This window comes from Lissotriton helveticus, chromosome 4_1 (assembly GCF_964261635.1).
Source record: "Lissotriton helveticus chromosome 4_1, aLisHel1.1, whole genome shotgun sequence".
NCBI classification, from domain to species: Eukaryota; Metazoa; Chordata; class Amphibia; order Caudata; family Salamandridae; genus Lissotriton; species Lissotriton helveticus.
The window spans coordinates 1,702,304,961-1,702,326,477 of record NC_136063.1 but is presented as its reverse complement, the minus strand read 5'-3'; the positions used below and the strand labels follow the sequence as shown (position 1 = coordinate 1,702,326,477).

At 44.1% G+C, this 21,517-nt stretch overlaps 1 protein-coding gene across 2 annotated transcripts in view; it reads left to right on the top strand.

Moving 5' to 3' along the window:
* LOC144827656 (gamma-aminobutyric acid receptor subunit gamma-4-like) overlaps positions 1 to 21,517 on the top strand; it is a 2,222,498-nt gene that overhangs the window by 2,144,715 nt on the left and 56,266 nt on the right. For both annotated transcript variants that reach the window (XM_078685892.1, XM_078685893.1), the window contains exon 8: positions 905 to 1,107. In XM_078685892.1, coding sequence (XP_078542018.1) covers positions 905 to 1,107 — 203 coding nt within the window. The remainder of the gene's footprint in view (positions 1 to 904; positions 1,108 to 21,517) is intronic.

The window sequence follows — 21,517 nt, the reverse complement described above, 5'->3', positions numbered from 1 at the left end:
TTGCATTGTCACACCTAAATACGTGGCAGGTATACAAATACCTTTATGACTTGGGCCCTCCAGATATCAGCAACAGACCGAGGCACAGGTTGCCTATTTGGAAAAGTGTTTTAGTTTTGATACGGTTTTAATTGTCTGATCTACATTTCTTAAGGGCATCACTTTAATTTCCACATGCCTGCGGCACAAAAAGGATTATGGACCTGATTTCGGTAGATGGTTACTCTGTTGCCAATATGATGGATGTATGACATTACAACGCATGCTTTCACTCCGCATGCCATTACGACGCAACTTTTACAATGCAAGTCGTTACATCGACTTGCGTTGGGGGCGGTGTTTAGTGGAATAGTTTAATTTACTATTCCAACTCCAGTCCCTGTGGATAGTAGGGAAGGTGTTGGATAGTAATTAAACTATTCCCTATACTAGAGCGCCCTCCAGCGCAAGTCGTTGTAATGACTTGCGTTGTAATAGTTGCGTCGTAATGGTAGTGCGGGGAAAAAGTTGCATTGTAAAGGATGTTTCCCCAATAGGATGGCGTGCCGTCCTCCTTATTACAAGTGTATTATCCAATGGCACATCTAAGAAGGTGGACAGGATATCAGCCACATTTGGGACTGAGTAACCTGGCTGCCAACCAAACTCTATATGAGGTCCTATGTTTTCTTGTGCAATAGTTTACTGGGATGTATAAAACCTAATTTCATAGAGATATCAGACTGATTATAAATACTGAAAATCAAAGTGTCTGTACAAAAACAACAATAATATTGAAAATACACTTTTTTTTTATATAGGGCATTTAACCACAGTTTTGACGTTTGATAGCTCTATAAGTAAACTAAAATGTAAATGAGTGTGCAGTTCATCCTTATAAGTGGTGAAATGTTCCTTCTTTCAGGCATCACCACAGTGCTAACTATGACGACGCTGAGCACCATTTCAAGGAAACACCTGCCACGGGTCTCGTACATTACTGCCATGGACCTTTTTGTCTCTGTCTGCTTCATCTTTACTTTTGCTGCTCTAATAGAATATGCAACGCTCAACTATCTTGTGGGGAACAAAAAGCCCCCTGCAGAGGAGAGCAAGAAATCTAAAACGGTAGGTGGTAGATATAAGAGTGATGACTCAAAGGCAATGCAAAGAGGAGGTTGTTCTCCTGTAGCTATTACTTTATTTTCACATCCAACATTGCTGTTGTTTATTGCTTGTAGTGATTCACAATTGTTTGAAGTTTTGAGTGAAGGTATGTGGTGGCTGTGCTTACTGCTGTGATGATAAATGCTGTATCATGTACATGGTGTTTCGATCAAATTGATTGAGATCAGATTACTGGTATCAAAAGTCTAACACTTACAGGTAACTTCCAAGTTCGCAATTTGACAGACTCGAGCAACGAAAATAAACGCAGGAGTGAAAATAAGGGCAGCACTCCCTCCAACAACGTTGGCAAATGTTTATTAGTCTATCAAAAATAAAACATATATACTACTATTATTACAAAACAATCACTACCCTCCTTACTACATTGGCAAGCCTGATCTATTTTGAACCTGTACCAGATGGGTCATATGATTGGAAATACGGTGGTCACGTCGGAGTGGTGCACCCATAGAGGGATACAAATTTACGTTTGGCATGGCATGAATTGAAGATACAACGCAGGCAACGAGGCTACCGTTTTATGATGACACAATCGTGACAGTCTTGCTAAAACAGAACGGCTTGCAAAATCCGACCAATTATGGCTCCTTTCATTCCAACGAGCAACATAATTCAGGGGCATATTATCAAGGGGGTTTATCTCCGCTTTTTTGGCTTTAAAAGCCAAGAAAGCGGAGATAAAATTATCTCCCTATTACCTAGCTGTCGCTAACACCAGTTGGCGACAGCTAGTAGGAGATAGCGACCATCTTGGGCCCCACTTTGCATGTCAGTGATATTTATCACTAATGACATGCAAAGTGGGCGTGCCAAGATGTTAACGACTGGAAACAGTCGCTAACATCGCTATCCCCTATTACCAACTTATGGAGATATTTGCGCTAAGCGCGAATATCTCCAAAAGCTAACACCTGCCCTGAGCAGTTCTTAGCCATGTTATCCAACGGGAGGTGGATAACATGGCTAAGAGCATTAGCTCGGTAATGCATGAATATTGCGAACTTTTCAGTGATATTCATGCATTGCGCCGATTTTTATCGCATTTGCGATAAACCTTGGTAATACCAAGGTTTATTTGCGATAAAAATCGCCGCAGCTTAGCTGTAAATTTTTGTCTCTAACCAAGCAATAGCGATAATTATCGCTATTGCTTGGTAATATGCCCCTCAGTTTCCAAGGAATAGACATTACAGTCATAAACAATGGAGGCTGCTGGTCATGCAAGGAGAGGTGGTTCTACTTGGAAAGCTAAGAAATTGCTGATAGTGCAGTAATGTCCAGCGGTGAAAGTTAGAAGTGGGATTGGGGAGGTGCATTTTAAACTACATATAATCTTTAGACACATGTTCAATTTCCTGAGCAAATTTTATAAACTCCAAAGCATAAGTCCATGCATTCTGTAACGTGTATCTTGGGAAGACCTTTTTGGTCTCAAAACATACTTCAGTTCTTCAGTGATACAACCAACACCCAGAGTTCTTGCCAACACGTGTTCTGTCTAATGGTGATAGCCAAAGACTTCATCAGGGCGTGGACTGCTATATCAGTTCAACACAACAGGTATTGACTGCCTCTATCATGAAAAGCCTTCGTCTGATATGACGGACAATGTAAAACCAGGTCAGGTGCTTTCAGTCGCTGGACTGTACTGGCATTGCTCGCTCATATTCTGCTCACTCTTTTTTCTTTCCACTAAAGTAATGCTTGCTTCTAAACGTTTTATCCAGATTTATGACCAAACCTCAATCATTAAATGTTTTTGTTAGCATTTTGTCTATCTTTTTTTCCAGTCAGCGAAAGTAATTAATCAAACTAAAACCAATCTTTTTCTACAGAATAAAGTATAACTATGGCTACATGAAATATATCAAGTGATGATATATATTAATCTATCAATTTAACACTTGAAAAATAAGCTTACTGAAAAAGAGAAACATTCACCCAAAGCTCAGGTCATTTAGAAAAAAAACCTAGAATTCGCAATCGGACTCCCACTTTCAGCTAATCAATTACCCCTATATACAATCTGAATTCCTTCCTATAAGGAGCATACCTATCCTTAACTGTCTCAAGAACCAAGACACATCAGAAGGCGAAATTGGCAAGATGTAGGAAATAATTTTCGTCTGCGGTTAAATTGCTTTTTCAGATTTATATTGCTTCTCCGGAATCGTTCCCCTTTTATATCAATAGGTCTGGAACTCATTACCATTTGGTGAAGTAGCCCAACATTTTCAACCCTTACAAGTTTTACTAGTTCCCTGCTTGGTCCAAAACATTGCAAGAGCACTATCCCTACAAAATAATAAAGACGAGACAGAGGATTAAACGGGGGAATATGTTGTCCCTACATAATAAACCTACTACACCATCAAAGTAACTTCACATAAAGATAAATACATTGCTCTACCACAATTTTTGTGTTTCAGAAGGTCCCAAAGCATGAGAAGATGGGGTGAGATGAATTAATACAGGTTTGATACTGACAGATAGACACTCATAATAGCATGGTAATCTATCTGACTCATTTCAGAATATCTCATAGACTAAAAGTATTGCTATATAGATACCTATTTCCTTCAGTAGTAGATAATCTAATACACGTAGAGCTTCATTAATGTCTGCAATCCGATACGATCGCAATGAACCTACAAATTGATTGTCAGGATTACATCCAATTTAGACACTTTGGACCAGGATAAGGCAAAAGTGTGAAGACAGCTTGTCTCTTTACTGGGTCATTACACCTTTTATCCAGTAGCAGCTTCTTGAGGAATTAGTGCGGGCAGTGGGTTGGGGTGGGGCGGGTAGAAGGGCTGGGTGGGGGGTAGTAAACAATGGCATACGGCCGCACGGAGATAAGCAACTAAATAAAACAAATTACATTGCACGCGCTGCATCACCAATGTTGTTGCAGCGCGCGCAATGTAATTTGTTTTATATATTTATTTAGTTGCTTATCTCTGTGTGGCCGTATGCCGTAGTTTACCACCCTCAACCTGCCCCTCCCCCGCCCCACCACCCTGTACCACTCCCTCGATGTGCCGCTACTGCTTTTATCACATATTCCAGTTATCAAGTATAAACAAAATAGTCGGGTGTTCGTAATAGCAAGCATGTTCTTCTTAACAATAGGAGAACAAGCTGATCCTAGTGTGAGCCTATCAAGCATCTGTTCTTTGGGGTTACCCTACAGCTGTATATCACATTTGCTGATGAACCCCTTACTTGCAGAGGCTTTATGCTCCCTTTTGTTTCCGTGACAACTGTTTGTCCTTTTTTCCAGCATCTTGAGGATTCTAAAGGTATTCAGGGTTTGTAGATTGAGAAAAATGAGATAAAAAGGCCAGGCCAGGGAAACATATGGGGGTTTTCTCATAAAAATGGCATCATTAAAAGGTTTACTATATACAGGTATACATTTCTGGAAATTTGACGAAACTCAGAAAATTCCTCCCTCCCCTTTCATTTGAAAAACAAAAAAATCTCTGGTGTCTAGTGAGCTAGCTGCCACTCTTTTTGGGGCAAGCACTCAAACATGTCTCCCTGGGAGGCTTTCAAGTCGGTGGTAAACCCCCAATCAACTTTCCATGGGGCAGAATAACTCTAATGCTGCTTTTGGGTAAGAGCATGGCCCTATGCCAGTGGTACCAGCCCTCATCATTTACATTTCTTTTACTCTAAATTCCTTTGTGTCTAGGGGGCATTCTACTCCCCTCCGACCCCCAAGGGATGCAGGAAACCCCTTAAACTGCCTCCTGAGGTCAGAAGGCTGTATTGCTCCCTTTGAGGTGAGGTCATAGCTGTATGCCAGGATGGGCTGCACCATCATTTTCATTTACTTAGAAAAAAAAATCAATTGTGTCAAGTGGGTTTTTTACCTTCTACTCCGGTGAGCAAATTGCAGGAAACCCTCCCAACCTGCCTCCTGGAGGTAGAAAGACTGTATTGCCCCTTTGGGGTGAGGGCAAGGCCCTATGCAAGGACAAGCTGCCCCTATCCCTGCCCTTTTAAAAAAAAAAAAAAAAAGGCCTAACAGTGACTGGTGTGTAGTGGGCTTTCTACCCCCGGGTTGGGGGTGGTAGAGTGATGCAAATCCCCAATCTGCCTCCCAAGCGGGCCAGGAAGACTTTACTACCCCTCTGGGATGGGGGCATGAGCCTATTCCAGGGTTCACTGCCCCACCCCTTTCTTTTTAGAAAAACATTTCCCTGAAGTATTGTCATCTTTCTAACTGTCCAAGGGGACAGATTGGAGCCAAACACCCTAACCTGCCTCCTGGGGGCCAGTAAAACTGTATTACCAACTTTGGGTAAGGCCATGGTACTATCCCAGAATGGCCAGCCCCCATCCTTTAAATGTTTTTGACGTAAATACCCTTGTGTCTAGCGGGGGCCTACCATCCTTTGTGGGGAGCAGATTAGGGGACCCCTTTAATCTGCCTCCTGAGGTTAGGAACACTCTATTGCCCCCATGGGGTGGGGTCATGGCCCAATGCCATGATGGGTTTCCGGACCTCTTTCTTTCATTCAGATAAACAATACCTGTTCTCTAGTTGGCTTTCTCTTTTCACCCCTCGGGTGGCAGATTGACAGGTGAAAACACAACCTACACGCTTGGGACAGAAAGACAGTACAGCCCTCTTTGGAGTGGAGGCAAGGTCGTATGTCAGGGCAAGCTGCTCTCAGCCAAATCACAAATGTGGCCTATAATTCACTGATATATAATGGGCTTTTACTCCCAGAAGGAGGGCAGGGAAATTGGAGCATTCACCCCAATCTGCCATCCAAGTGGGCCAGAAAGAGTGTATTGTCCCTTTAGGAAGGATCATGGCACTATACTAGGGTAGGTTGCACCACCCCATTCTTTTAAATTTTATTAGGAGAGGAATTCCCTGGTGTCTAGTGGGCAACACCCCAACATGTCTCCTGTGGGGGTGGGGCCAAAAGGACTGTATTGCTGCCTTTGGGTGGGGTCAGGGCCCTATCCAGGGGTGGGCAGACCACACCATTTTAAAAACGTTTGCCTAAAGTTTCCTGGTATCTAGTTGCCTTTCCTCCTACCAGGGGGTGGGTTGCGGATTGAGGAGAAAGCCCCACAGAAAGACTGTATTGTCCCCTTTGGGATGGGGCTATTACCCTATGTAAGAATGGGCTGCCTTAGAAAATTTGGCCTAACAGTCCTGGTGTCTAGTGAGCTTTATGTAAACCCTCTGGAAATGTGGGGAAACCTCCTCCGAACCTGCCACCCAAGGGGGCTAGAGCGAATATATTGCCCCTTCGGTAATTGGGCCTGGCCCTATGCCAGGGTGGGAATCCACCATGCCCTTTTTATTAAAAAAAAATAATTTCCCAGATGTTTAGTTGGCTTTCTAGATTGGGGCAAACACCCTAACCTGCCTCCTGGTGGGTAGGCTGTATTGCCCCCTTTAGGGTGGGGCATGATGCTATAATGGCATGGGCCACCCCCACCCCTTCCAAATAACTCACATCAAAATACTTGGTGTCCAGTAAAATGTATGCTCTCTGTGGGGTGTAGATTGGGGGGATATACCCTCATCCACTTCTCAGAGGGGCAAAAAGACTGTTATTGGGAAGAGTAATGTTCTATGCCCCAGGGGTTGCTCCCCCACCTGAATTATTACCTGGTTTTTAGTGAAGTGGTTTCTTGCTCGTGGATTGCCCCATGAGGGACTACTTAAAAAAATTAAAAGTATGTTCAGACAACATCTTAATCTCCACCCTTATGTTTACGTTTTTATGGGTGAATCTGGTCTATGACATCTTCTTCATCCCTATCCTGTGAGTCTATATGTTTCAACATGCCAAACATAATGTTCATTGACCTCATCTGAATTATCCTTCAATCGATGTTATGTAAAGACATACTCATGGAATTCTATTCAATGTTCTAACATATTACCAGGAGATGTAAATCATTGTCTTTTTTCTGTGCCACATCTATTACATTTTGAATCAGATGGTCTTCCATTTGTGGTGAATAGTAAAGTTTCCTAAATATGTAACAATAGTGCTTGTTTTAATTTTCTCATCTGACAAGGCTACGTTTCCTACCGAATAATCTTTCAAATATAGTGAGCTATACTACCCTTGAATAACTTATTGTAAACCATAGTAATCAGCGTTAATTTATCCAGTGTGATTAAAAAAAATCTCTAATACCAGAATGAGGTTTCTTTGCTGATGAAATTGCTAATTACGTTCTATTAAAATATTTAGACAGGAGTATCTTTTTGGAGGATAGGAAATTATTTATCTGAAAGTATTCGAATCTTGAAATTTTGACCTTGTTATGTTATGTTATGTTATGTTATTTGTATACTTCTATAGCGCACGGCCACTCCACTGGAGTATCCCGGCGCTTTAACGAAGGCACCCAACCGAAGAAGGGAGTAACATAACACTAAGAGGGCGTGCAAACACAGAAAAAGCATCAAATTAAGGGAAGAGCCAGGTCTTAAGGGCCTTTCGGAAGGACAGAAGACTAGAGGTCTGTCTTAAAGAGATTGGAAGATCATTCCAAGCATGAGGAGCTAAGTAGCGAAAAGACCGTCCTCCTGCTCTTGCCCGTTTGATAATGGGAACACTCATTTTTGATAAGGACGAGGATCTGAGAGATCTGGGGGGGTTATACCAAGACAGTTGTTTGGAAATATATACGGGGCCTATGCCATGTAGGGCCTTGAAAGTCGTGGTCAAAGTTTTGAATAGAATCCTTTTAGCAATTGGGAGCCAATGCAGTGTGGAGAGAAGATCAGTGGCTCTGGCTTTTCTTGGAAGACCAAAAATGGCTCGGGCTGCTGAATTCTGGGCGATTTGCAGACGCCTGACCAAATATTTGGGAAGTCCCAGAAACAAAATATTTGCATAATCCAGCCTAGAGCCAATCAGTGCCTGGACAATAATTTTTCTGTGCTGGATAGAGACTAGAGGGAGAAATTTACGAAGCATCCGCAGGATGCCGAAACATTTCCCAGTGAGAGATGAAATATGTGGTCCGAAGGATAGCTTGTTGTCAATCACCACTCCCAAATTTTTAGCTTTCACAGACTAGTGGGAGGAAACATATCTTGCGGCCACCAGGTTTTCCAATCAGGCTCAGATGTACAGCCAAAGAAGAGCAACTCCGACTTGTCGGAGTTGCATTTCAGCCCATGACGTCCAAACCACTCAAAAACAGCACTCAAACAGCCCTTGACCTGGGCACCATCAAACTGGCCATCCTTGTTACTTACAAAGAGGAGCTGGGTATCGTCAGCATAGCTGACAATCCGGGCGCCAAAAGACTCCGCTGTCACCGCCAGGGGGGCCATAAAGATGTTAAAGAGGAGGGGGCTCAGGATTCAACCTTGAGGGACCCCCACTTCAAGCGGTGACATTTCGGCGGAGAAGGGAGGCGCCCAGATTGTCTGTCGGCGGTCGGCTAAGAAGGATTTGAGCCAATTCCACACCGTTCCCCGCAGACCAAAGTCCCAGAGTCTGGAAAGAAGAAGTGCGTGGGGAACGGTGTCGAACGCCGCCGACAGATCCAGCATAATCAGTACCACTTTTTTTCCAGCATCCAACTCCTCCCTGATGGCATCTGTGACTTCAAGGAGCGCGGTCTCCGTGCTGAAATTAGCACGGAAGCCAGATTGAGTGCTATGCAACAGACCCCTTTCCTCGATGAAGTTGGAAATGGATCTGTGAGCAAACCTCTCAGTCACTTTCGCCAGAGCAGGGAGTAAGGAGATGGGTCTGTAATTTGCATGGACTGAAGGGTCGAGCGCTGGTTTTTTAATGAGTGGCAGGATCATGGCGCTCTTCCAAGCCTTGGGGACTACCCCGGAAGAGAGCGACAGATTCAAGATGGGGTTTATCAGGTCATTTAGAACAGGTGCCATATTTGCTAGACACTTAGCAGGGCACGGGTCCTGTGGAGATCCGGATTTAAGACTTGTCAGGATAGCAAGAGAACTCTCATGATCTAATAAGGGAAAATCGCACAGAAAGGGACCATGGTCTGGCAGGGGACACCCCAGACTTGTCGTATGCTGCTGAAAAGTGGCCTGGAGAAATGATTGAATAGAGGTAATTTTCTGTACAAAGTAGACAGCTAATTCCTTCAGCCAGGCTTCGGAGTGAGCATGGGTCGGAGTATAGGCAGAGGGAGAGGTGAAATCTTTAACCACCCTGAAAATTTCCTTGCAAGAATGCTCTGCTTCATTTATTCTAGATTCCAGATAGGATTTTTTACCTTCCCAAATTAATTTATGGTAGGCTCGAGTCAGCGTCTTAAAATTTAGCCTCTCAGTATGATCATAAGATCGCCGCCATGCTCTTTCTGCTTTCTTAAGATCTTGTCGTGCTTTTTTTAGATGAGGGGTAAACCAAGGGGCGGATGTTCTCCTATCTGCAGAATTTTGTTTCTTGGCCGGAACCAAGCTCTCTAGACGATCTGTGAGCCAGTTATGAAAGAGAGCGATGTAATCCTCTACATTGTCAGAGGTGGGACACGGGAAGTTAGTTAAAACATTTGATAGCATCTCTCTAGTAAGGAGATAGAAAGATTTAGAGAGATGCTTTAACGACCCAGCTGGTTTGGACCGTGATGAAGCCATGACAGCGATGGAAAAAGTGATGAGAAAATGATCTGACCACAGAACTGGCATGGGAGGGTCAACACAGATAGGAAGAGTAGAAAAAATCTGGTCCAGCGTGTGGCCTTTATTATGAGACGGTCCTGCCACATAAGGAAATAGGCCAAGCACGGAAGTAATATCTAACAGTTTTAGAGTGTCCGGATCAGAGCTATTGTCCATGTGAATATTCAAGTCACCTAATAGAAAGCAATGATTGGACCTAAGGCATGGTATTGATAGGGCTGCCTGTAGTTCTTCCAAAAACAGCCCCACCGAGCCTGGTGGTCTGTAGACCAGGATACCAGTACAAGCCTGGGAAGATGAGAGCTAGAGAGTGAAGCCTAATGCTTCACAGCCCTGTATATTATCTACAGAGAACGTACGACATGCAATATTCTTAATAACTATGATAGCCACTCCACCACCTCTACCAGATGGCCTGTCTTTCCTATAAATGTTATAGGCTGAGGGTACGGCATTTGCCAAATCGGGGGAAGAAGATTCAGACAACCAAGTTTCCGTAAGGAACAGAGAGGATATCTTAGAATCCTGTAACATATTCCAAATATCTAGAGCGTGGCCGGGTAAGGATCTGGTATTCAGTAGTAAACATTGATGCTGGATGGGTGGGCTAACCTGCGTAAAAGATTTCCGATCAGGAAGGCGCCAGCCACATGTACTACACCCTTTCTTCAGAACCCGCCCTCCCGGGAATACATGATGGCAACGACCACACGGGGGGCGGAAAGAACAAAGCTCGGGGCTGGAATACGTGAGTATACTGAGACACATAATGCCACTAGTTCAAGTAGAGGATATATGAGAATGACCTCCGGCTCCGTCCGCCTCCGTGCCGCGGACTGGCGCAGACTGGCTACTCTTTGGCGCCTCTTCGGCGCGTATGCGGCGCTACCGCTGCGCGTCACCGTCAGTGAGAGGTCTTATAGATTAGGTGAGGGTGGAGACTAGTCCGTCAACCTCTCCAAGATGGCTGGCCAGAATGGAACAGCCAGGAACCAGGAAGTGGTATCGCTTTCAACCTCCCTCCACGACAAACAGCACAGAAAGCTGTGGTGGACCGGGGAGTAGCGAGCTAAATGCAAGTAGGAGCTGAGCAATTGTTTTTAAAAGCACAATATCAAATTCAAAAGCACATTATCACATTATCACACTCAAAGATATTTAAAAGATATTTAAAAGATCAATAAAGCGAACTAAAATGTTTGCAGTAGGTCTTAATGAAAGTATAGCGCTAGCGCTACGATCTTCGTTTGGTCAATGATCGTGCGCGAGAGACTCCCGCCCTCAAATAGTCAGGGCGAGGGGGAGACTAGTCCGTCAACCTCTCCAAGATGGCTGGCCAGAATGGAACAGCCAGGAACCAGGAAGTGGTATCGCTTTCAACCTCCCTCCACGACAAACAGCACAGAAGCTGTGGTGGACCGGGGAGTAGCGAGCTAAATGCAAGTAGGAGCTGAGCAATTGTTTTTAAAAGCACAATATCAAATTCAAAAGCACATTATCACATTATCACACTCAAAGATATTTAAAAGATCAATAAAGCGAACTAAAATGTTTGCAGTAGTCTTAATGAAAGTATAGCGCTAGCGCTACGATCTTCGTTTGGTCAATGATCGTGCGCGAGAGACTCCCGCCCTCAAATAGTCAGGGCGAGGGGGAGACTAGTCCGTCAACCTCTCCAAGATGGCTGGCCAGAATGGAACAGCCAGGAACCAGGAAGTGGTATCGCTTTCAACCTCCCTCCACGACAAACAGCACAGAAGCTGTGGTGGACCGGGGAGTAGCGAGCTAAATGCAAGTAGGAGCTGAGCAATTGTTTTTAAAAGCACAATATCAAATTCAAAAGCACATTATCACATTATCACACTCAAAGATATTTAAAAGATCAATAAAGCGAACTAAAATGTTTGCAGTAGTCTTAATGAAAGTATAGCGCTAGCGCTACGATCTTCGTTTGGTCAATGATCGTGCACGAGAGACTCCCGCCCTCAAATAGTCAGGGCGAGGGGGAGACTAGTCCGTCAACCTCTCCAAGATGGCTGGCCAGAATGGAACAGCCAGGAACCAGGAAGTGGTATCGCTTTCAACCTCCCTCCACGACAAACAGCACAGAAGCTGTGGTGGACCGGGGAGTAGCGAGCTAAATGCAAGTAGGAGCTGAGCAATTGTTTTTAAAAGCACAATATCAAATTCAAAAGCACATTATCACATTATCACACTCAAAGATATTTAAAAGATATTTAAAAGATCAATAAAGCGAACTAAAATGTTTGCAGTTGTCTTAATGAAAGTATAGCGCTTCACATGCTATTGTATTTATTTAAAGATTATTGTATGAAACTACCATGGTAATGAATCCTTCCATTGTCTATGGCATATCGAATGATTCAGGAGCTCTGGATTTCACTAGTTTTATGTACTGAATTTTACTGCAGCTCTAAAGATATCGAGATTTCCCATCGACATTTTCATCCTAACTGTTATTCATGATTTCCAAAAATATAGGTAAAATCTTTCATTTGAATAGGCAGGATTTACTAGTAAATACTAGCTCGCTGTTTATTATACCTTTACCAAATTGCTTGCATTTTCTACATATAAATAACACAGCAAAAGGAGCACAGGGCAGGTAAAAAAGAAATCACATTTTTTGACATATTTATCAAATCTTCAAGCAATGCAGCAACCCACAATGCTGAGCCATGCTGTGTGAAAGGGAGAGTGAAGGAAGCGCCATACTTAACATTATACAGCGTATTCTTGCTCTCTGCCCGACCCTGGTGCGAACACTGCTGCATTATTTTTCTTCTTGATAAAGATACCGTTATTTTCATACATCAGTGTGGTGTCTATTTGTGGTGTTATCACTGTGTTACTGGGAGTGTGGTTGCAAATACTTTACACATTGTCTTGAAGATAAACCTGGCTGCTCGTGCCAAGCTACCAGTGGGTGAGAGGGTGTTCCTCCTTTCCCTGACTAGAAGCAAGTGCCCCTATTTGGACCAAGATAACTGCCACAAGGAAATAGTACACCCAGTTCTAACATTGGTGGTCAGTGGTAGGGGATTGGAACGTGTATCTACAATTCACTCACAGTGATTAGTGTACATCACTGATTTTAGTGCAGACGACGATGCAACCACTTATCGTGTTTTAGATTTTTGGTTCTATTTTTGAGTGACCTGCAAGCCACACATTATGTCTCAGAGGAGTCAAGTAGCCAGTGAGGTTGCAGAATTGGAGTTCAACATTGAGGCATTGCTTACCTACAAAGTGTATCAATTGAGGCAATTCTGCAGAGCTTTGGGAGGTCTCATGAAAAGTAGAGCCAAGAAGGAGGAGCTGCAAATGTCCTTGAGGGGCTGGTGGGTAGTCAAAGAGGCTCAGCAGACAGGTGATGCTGAGGTGGATGAGGATGACCCAGGAAATGGATTTGGCTTACACTATTTGCCAGTGGAAAGGCCAGCCATAGTGACTGGTTGTGACCATTCCAGGTGGAGTTTTTCCCCAGAGGAGCTGGAGGAAAACCAAAGGGTCAGAGCATGAGTTGGAGGTTTTAAAACGCAATGCTCAAGCAGAGGAGAAGAAGCAGCTCATTGAAAGTAAGAAGCGAGCAAGAACGCTCTCGCCTTGGAGGAGAAAAAGGTTCTCTTAGCTCATGAGTTAAGCATGAGGTAACTGGACATTAAGGCTAAACAGATGGAGTCTATTTCGAATGGTGGCAGCGCACAGCCAGTGCCAGCAGGTAACGTGTACATTCCTAAAGACTTAGTGCAAGATTACCAAATGGGTGATGATATTTATGCATAGTTCACAGCATATGAGATCGCACTGAGGATGAATGAGGTGCCTGAAAAGCATTGGGGTGGGCCTATGGAAATACTTTGAGACTTCTGGGAGGGATGTTTTACCACCTTTAGAGAGAGTGGGAAACCTGACCCACGCCAACATGAAGGCAGCTTTCTGCCTCAGGTATGGACTCAGTCCTGAACAATACAGGCAGAAATTCAGGAACTTCCAAAAACTGAAATCCAGTCCTTGGGGTGGGAGTGTGGATGAGTACACGTGTGCACTGTATGATTGGGTGATGGTTAGCATGGTAAATGATTTGAAGGGATTGCTAATTTTGGGCCTCAGTGAGCCTAGGCTCAGTAATTATTTTCCAGGGTTGCGCCAACACTTGTTAGGGTGCGAGCTCTTTGATTCTCGAGAGCTTGCACAAAGCCTGACCCCTGGTCAAGGAACCAATGGTCGAAGAGGCAATAGGGAGGGAAGAGAAGCAGAGTGGCACAGTCAGGTCCCAGAGTAATGAGGGGGCATGCAGGCTAGCACCCTGTCTCAAAGGAGAGGGAGAGAGAGTAAGCGGCATCCCCGGGGGTCCGCAGTCCCACCCCAGAAACTGGAGTGTTCCTTAGTGGAGCACCAGGTTGGAGGTCTAGAACCTACTTGCCAGCTGTGCGTGAAATAACACCTAGCCTCAGGAGGTTGTGGGGCGCCTGAAACCAGAGCACCTGCGGTCCTGAAGTTTGAGGGTGCCATTCCTAAGTGGTCTGCCCAGAAGTCTAGATGAAAGGTTGAGAGGAGGCGTTCCCCAGTAGGAGAACCCATGGGTCAGTGCCAGGCCAGAAGGGTTGGGTCCCCTAGAAGTCATGAGGGTAACCCTGCCTGTAGTTGGCAGGGGACAAGCACCCCTATGTGGCCCACGACTGCCAGAAAGTATCAGTGGAGTAGCTTAGTTGGCCCAATGAGTTGTAACCAAGGGAACCCCCTGGGATCAGGAAGGCATAGACCAGGAGGGAGTCCCTGCTGTAGCGGACCCATGTCCGTGTTCTATCGTCCCAAGCAGGGGAGTCCATCAAGGTAGTGATTGGCCTGCCCTGGCTTTAGGCTGGGAGGGGGTTGAGTTGGACTTGGCCCTTTGAGTGTAAAGTTCCTTACATTTTTTGCTTTCCTCCTAGACCTTTTTCTGACATTATGTTGCAGATGCTTTGGGTATTTTATCACTGCTGATCAGTGTCAATGTGCAAGTGCTCCCTGTATAGAGTGTTATGGTATTTGGTTGTCCATAAGTGCTATGTTTGATTACTAGTACAGTCCCTAGTAAAGTGCCCTATGTGTGCCAAGGCTGGTAATGCAAATGCTACTAGTGGGCCTGCAGCACTAAATGTTCCACTTACACAAGTAACCCTAAAGAGAGAACTCAGGCCTGCCACTGCAGTGTCTGCACACAGTTTGATAACTGCCATGTTGTCCTGAAAAGTGCCCCTACTTGCTAGGCCTTACCCTTCCCTTTCCATGCACATCAGACACCCCTATAGTAGGCCCAAGGTACCCCCCTGGTCAGGGTGCAGTGTCTGTGAAAGGTAGGACATGTACTGAGTTGTGTACAATGTCCTAATAGTGAAATACTCTCCATTTCATTTTTTACTGTTGCAAGGCCATCTTGCCCATAGGACCGAATGGGGAAGGTTGTGTAATATGTTTCCAGCCTATCTTCCCATAGGCTTAATAAGGAGCGGTGACGTTTAGTGTGCCTGAATTCACAATTTAATAACACATCTTTTTGTGAAGGTGGTTTTTGATTTGTGTGTTTAGAAACCACGCTTTTAGAAGTTTTTTGTTTTTTTGTTCTAACAATTCTGTGTGTCTCTGCCTGCTTGTGGATTGACTGTCTGGATTTGAATGTGCTAGTATCTGGGAAATGTCTTGGCCCAGGGGAGAGTAGGTGAGAAAGCAACAGGCTGCATCTGGATTGTAGGGGAGAGGAGTAGCCCCCTGCATGTGAAGAGGCTTGGGCTGCTGCCATAAAAGAATGGCTCCTGCTGAGTGATTGAAGAACCAGACCCCCACTATCAAAGGAAGAAGGTTTCACTGGCAGGGAGACACCCAGAACTGGTTTGGACAGGGGTCAGTGCCCCCTGAACACAAAGACATCAAAGACATTTAAGGGTATAACTATGAGAGTTGAAACCCCTAATCGTTTGACTGATCAAGATTGAAAAGGATTGAAACTACTTCATGGTCAAGAGGAACCTCTGCCAAGGAAGAACTGTTAAAGGGATTGAAGAGAAGGACTGACCCTTGCTATGTGTTCTGGGGCTGGCCTACAGTTTGCTGATTTAACTAAGGAGAGGCTAAGGGACTTTGCTGTGTGCTGTGTTCCCCTGCTTGAAAGGAGTTTGCTGTGTCCCAAAGTAACTTGTCTCCAAGGTACCGAGGACAGCTGGCTCCCTTTTGTGGAAGCTTAGGAACATCAATGTTTCCAAGTCTGTCTCAGCGATGCAGTGTGCGCGTGCTTTTTGCAGCCTGAGACCTTCGTAAGCATTGCCCCGGGACTGTGTGGCCTGAAACCAACTGAGTTTCAGCGACGCGTGGTGCTTGTGAAGCCTGAGACTGCCGCGGGGTCCGTGGTGCTGGTTGGAAAGTGTGCCATGACTGCAGTGCCCCCGCATTGTCCACGTTGCTGTGTAGCTATTTGTGATTAAAGATAATGGGGTAACCCAGTAACCTACAAAAAGTAAAAGACTCGAGTATGTTTCGTCATGGGGTGGGAACACCTGGTGAGTGTGTTCATGAAGCCCTCACCCACCAACCTAGTTGGTGGCATGCTTCATCATCAGGCCCACCCAGTGACACCTAGCGTGTCCCGGGTGTGCTTCAACGCCTGATTGCAGCGGAGCAGGTATGTTGCTGAGTGTGCAGTGAAGAGTGTTATGAAAGTGATGTTAAAACGGCTTAGCGGGGGTCCCAGTACCCAAGGGTAAATTAGACTTTAATACCTGGGCCTCCGTCAGCGGTTAAAAATAAGGCTGTTGGATGTTAGAGGCGAGTTACGACCTCCCACATCCGGTGGTGGGTCAACATGTTTCAGCCAGTGCCTTATGTATATGCTGGCTTTCTTCAGGACCTATATTAAACTGTACCTATATTACCGATTACAAAAAACAATCCACGGAATTGGCCATCAAACTGGAACACCGTGGCTACCCTAAAGCCATCATCAGAAAAACACAGAAAAGGGCAAGGAACCAGAAGCCTTACTGGAAAATGTTACTAAAGACCAAGAAGACCAACCCATCACCTGTGTCACCACCTACAACACGGCGTCCAATGAAGTAACCAAAATCATCAGAAAACACTGGAAAATAATCAATTCCGGACAGAGGAAATGGGACACCCCGAGATTTGCGTACAAACGATGCAACAACCTGAAAGATCGTCTGGTCAGCACCCGCCCCAGACCACAACCAAAACAATCTACTAATAGTATTTTGAACGCATGGGGCCTCCCAAAGATCGCTGGACATTATCCCTGCAATGATTGCAGCGTATGTCACCTCACCACACACACCAAAACCCTGGACTTGGAGCCCAACAAGGTCTGGACTCAACGTAGCCACACCAATTGTAACTCCCGCAACTTTATATACCTACTCACATGCACGTGCGGTCTCCGCTATGTCGGAATGACGACACGCAAAATCAAGACGAGAATAACAGAACATAGAAGTACTATAAGATGCAGGACAAAACATTAGCAGGCTCACCAACCATTTCATCACCCACTGCCACACACCCAACGACCTAACCTGGACGGTCATTGAACAGGTTCCAGAAAGCACAATGGACAATGACAAAAAACTACTGAGTAAAGAACAGCGATGGATATATCGCCTTTCAACAGCAACCCAGGGCCTCAACGATGCCATCCCATGGAATTCCCTGACATATCCCTGACTTCAGTGTGCATACCAACACCATGACCCATTTGTGTCTGTTACACCCACACTGGGTGTGTTACCTTTCCCCCTGTAACATATCTCCCTTTGAGATAGAGCCCCTGAGTTCTGAGCATTTGAAACCTGGTGTCCCCATTTACCCCAGCTACACTCGTGCCATCTCCACGTTATGAACTATAATGCACTCACTGTGCCCCAATACACATATCTAACCACGTTCCTACCATTGCGCATGCGCTGGTATAACTCGACCTGCGCTTCACTAATAATGGTCACTGCACCCCCGAGCTCCGCAGTCACACAGTGACACATGCGCGCGGATAGAACACTACCGCCCCGCGCATGCACCCCTGAGGCTCGCAGTCATAAATTGACGCGCACGCGCGGATAGAACACTACCGCCCCGCGCATGCGCATTAATACCCACGGGTACTGCGCACGCACCTACATCGTGTAATGGCTCCCTCAGGCACCATGACTCGACCTTTCGAGTCTTTCTACTCTTGCCTCCACATATGCAGGTGCACATGGTTATCCAATCAACCACAGTATATAACACCCAGCGAAACCGGCCATTACTCACCGGTATGCGAAGGAGGCACTACAGGTCTAGAGCAGGCTCTGCCCAGAAAAGCTGTGAGTATGAGAACAACCACCACTTCCACTGGTAAGCGCTATCTTTCTTCCCTACAGGTCTCCTTAATCTGAGTGGCCAAACCTTTCTTCCCCATAGGGTCAACCCCCTGCCACCTCTCAACCTTGAGGCCCGAAACTGCTAAAACTAGTGTAAGAATTACCTCATGCGCCGGTTCACACATATGCACAGTGTATGTGATATCCGTGTTTTAGCCACTCCACTCCCGAACTAAAAGTGCGATTCTCACTTAATGGTACCACCAGTACCATTACACCATAGCCGCCTATAGCCTACATCCCACCGCTATAGTGCCGGCAACCAGATGTGTCTAATGCCATACATCCTAGTGACTCTCTTTTTTCCCTGTATGTTTTGTCCCTCTCCATATATGTTACAGGTACAGGTGTTTTGAGAAGGGAATCCCCCTCTCACACATAGATAAACACTTTAGGGCGTGTATACACATAGTCTGAATTACACACCCACTAATTTAATTACACTCACTTTTTAATATAGGTCCTGAAGAAAGCCAGCATATACATAAGGCACTGGCTGAAACATGTTGACCCACCACCGGATGTGGGAGGTCGTAACTCGCTTCTAACATCCAACAGCCTTATTTTTAACCGCTGACGGAGGCCCAGGTATTAAAGTCTAATTTACCCTTGGGTACTGGGCCCCCCGCCAAGCCGTTTTAACATCACTTTCATAACACTCTTCACTGCACACTCAGCAACATACCTGCTCCGCTGTAATCAGGCGTTGAAGCACACCCGGGACACGCTAGGTGTCACTGGATGGGCCTGATGATGAAGCATGCCACCAACTAGGTTGGTGGGTGAGGGCTTCATGAACACACTCACCAGGTGTTCCCACCCCATGACGAAACATACTCGAGTCTTTTACTTTTTGTAAGTTCCGTAAAACATGAGCTAGTCTCTTTTTGATTAAATCATATATAACCCCGGGGATAAGGACTAGCTTTCTGGTCCTCTCTCTCTCTCTTGATAACGCATTCGTAACCCAGTAACCCTCAGAGTCTAACTAAACAAAAACAATGGTTCTGTTGGGAATCACATTTACATAGAAGATATATTGAATATATAGATGTGGAGATATATCCAGTGAGTGATATATCAAGGAACACGACTAATGCTGTAAACAAAGGAAAAAACTATAAAACAAACAACTGACCACAATGGTAGGTAAAGGCAAATCTTTTGTATTCAGCCTTTTAGTACGTTTGATTCTTAATCTATTAGGGAAGCTCTCCAAAACACATAGTACATCAACTGAAAATACATGGGGTGAGTGAGTCGTGACTTGGAGACTGAGTGCTCAACAGACATTAAACAACAAACATGATCCTATATCTAGACATCATATTTTAAACCATACGTGTCCACTCTAAGTTACAGTAGTTTCAAACAGATATTGCCTTGGTGAAGGTAAATGTTTCAACAGAAAGTTCTTCAATGGTAGGTCGGAGAATGTCAGCTGGCAAACTCCAATTCATGTCGTAAATACCTTAATTTTCTTGTATGCGGTCTTTAACACCAGCCGGTGGGAAGATCTGTGAAGGGAGGTGTCGCCGTTGCGATCGAACGATTGTGTCGGCGAGGGACGTCTTACTCAATCTCCGTAGCTCGTCTACTGACAGTAGGCTGTCCAACCTTCTTGCCGTTCTGAGGAAGACCCGCCTTAGATGCTCACAAAACAGCGCATCCTGTTTTAGGGTCAAAACGTCGACGTTCTGTCTATGTATCCGTCCACACAGAGTTCCAATGAACTAAAGAAATAATATATCTGTTTGATTGCAACTTACAGCCAAGTAGTCCTCAGCTAATTATTTGGTCCCACTAATGCAGCTGGGAAGGAAACTATCAGCCAGCTGTCCAATCCCTCACCAATCTATACATCACATATTGTCAAAGTAGGTGTAATGTTTTATTTTATTTGGGCTGTGTAATATGCTAACACCTGACAGTCAGCAAAGTATGACTGCACAAATAGTGCTTAAATAAACGTGATAATAAATATCAAGGTGATGTGGTCACACTGAGCATCTTAGTCTCACAAATTCTAAAAAAAAAATATCTGACTATAGTAAGGCAATCAGAACAAGATCTTAACTTTTCATTGACTACATCACTGCTGAACAGGGCACGTTATTTTATGGGACTTAAACATCTAAGCGCAAACAAACTTGATAACTTCAAATTATAATTGATAAAACCCTGTTTGCCGAACAACGTAAAACCACGTCAAACTTCTCAGATTTATATCATGCAAAAAATTAAGACCTCCATATTTTCTTACCATCTGTTAATGTACAATCAGGATGCAAAAAAATAAGCTATTGAACTGCTTGTGGGAAATAGCAGGTATAGCGAGACTAATGAAACAGCAGTTATGCTTATGTGCTTTTTATAATAAACATAGATGTGGTCTGCATGCAAGAATCTTGGAAGAGCTCATTCTTGAATTTTTCACAACCTTTGAAAATATTGCAAGTAAAATGAGACAAACAAATGGAGGTCTATTAACTTTAATAACTAGTAATTTACATATGAAAGGTAAAAATATTAACTTAGTATCAAACAGTTATTTTCTGTTGGAAGGAGTAAAAAAATATGTTTGATTGTCAACATCTATCTCCTACGTGTATCTTTAAGAAACTTGAACAAATCTTGGACAGATATACCAAATGTAATTAGCACCTTAATGGGGGACTTTAAATAAAATGTGTTACTGCTGGTTTTTAGGGGATTATTGCTGGATGATTCGCCACATGTTGTGTGCAACAATGAATCCCCTCAGATTACAAACTCAAAAATAAAGATAGCCAACAACACAAATGTCACCTTTAGCTTGTTATACAACCTGGGATTTACATCACTAAAAGGAATAATTGTCAATGACTATCCAGTCAAATAATTTTCAAATTAAATTAAACTATTTCAAATAGGTAAAATTATACTTAAATACACATGAATCCTACTAAAATAGTAAATATGTGCTATTTATATGTTTTTTCACATTAATGTATTTATTATTTGTGTACCTATTTTAAATACTTTAATTTAATTTAATATAATAATATTTCATATGTGGTTTCAATTTAAGTCAGTACCTCAAACAATATATTTAAAAATAGTAATAATTATTATGTAATTTTATTTAAATGATAAATATGTTGGGATGAAAAAGTATCTTGCATGGTGATGGATGTGCCCCCCTGCCCTGAATGTCCTAGCTGCAATGATTTTCTGTTGTCATGGACGAACATGGATCATACATGTGCACCAT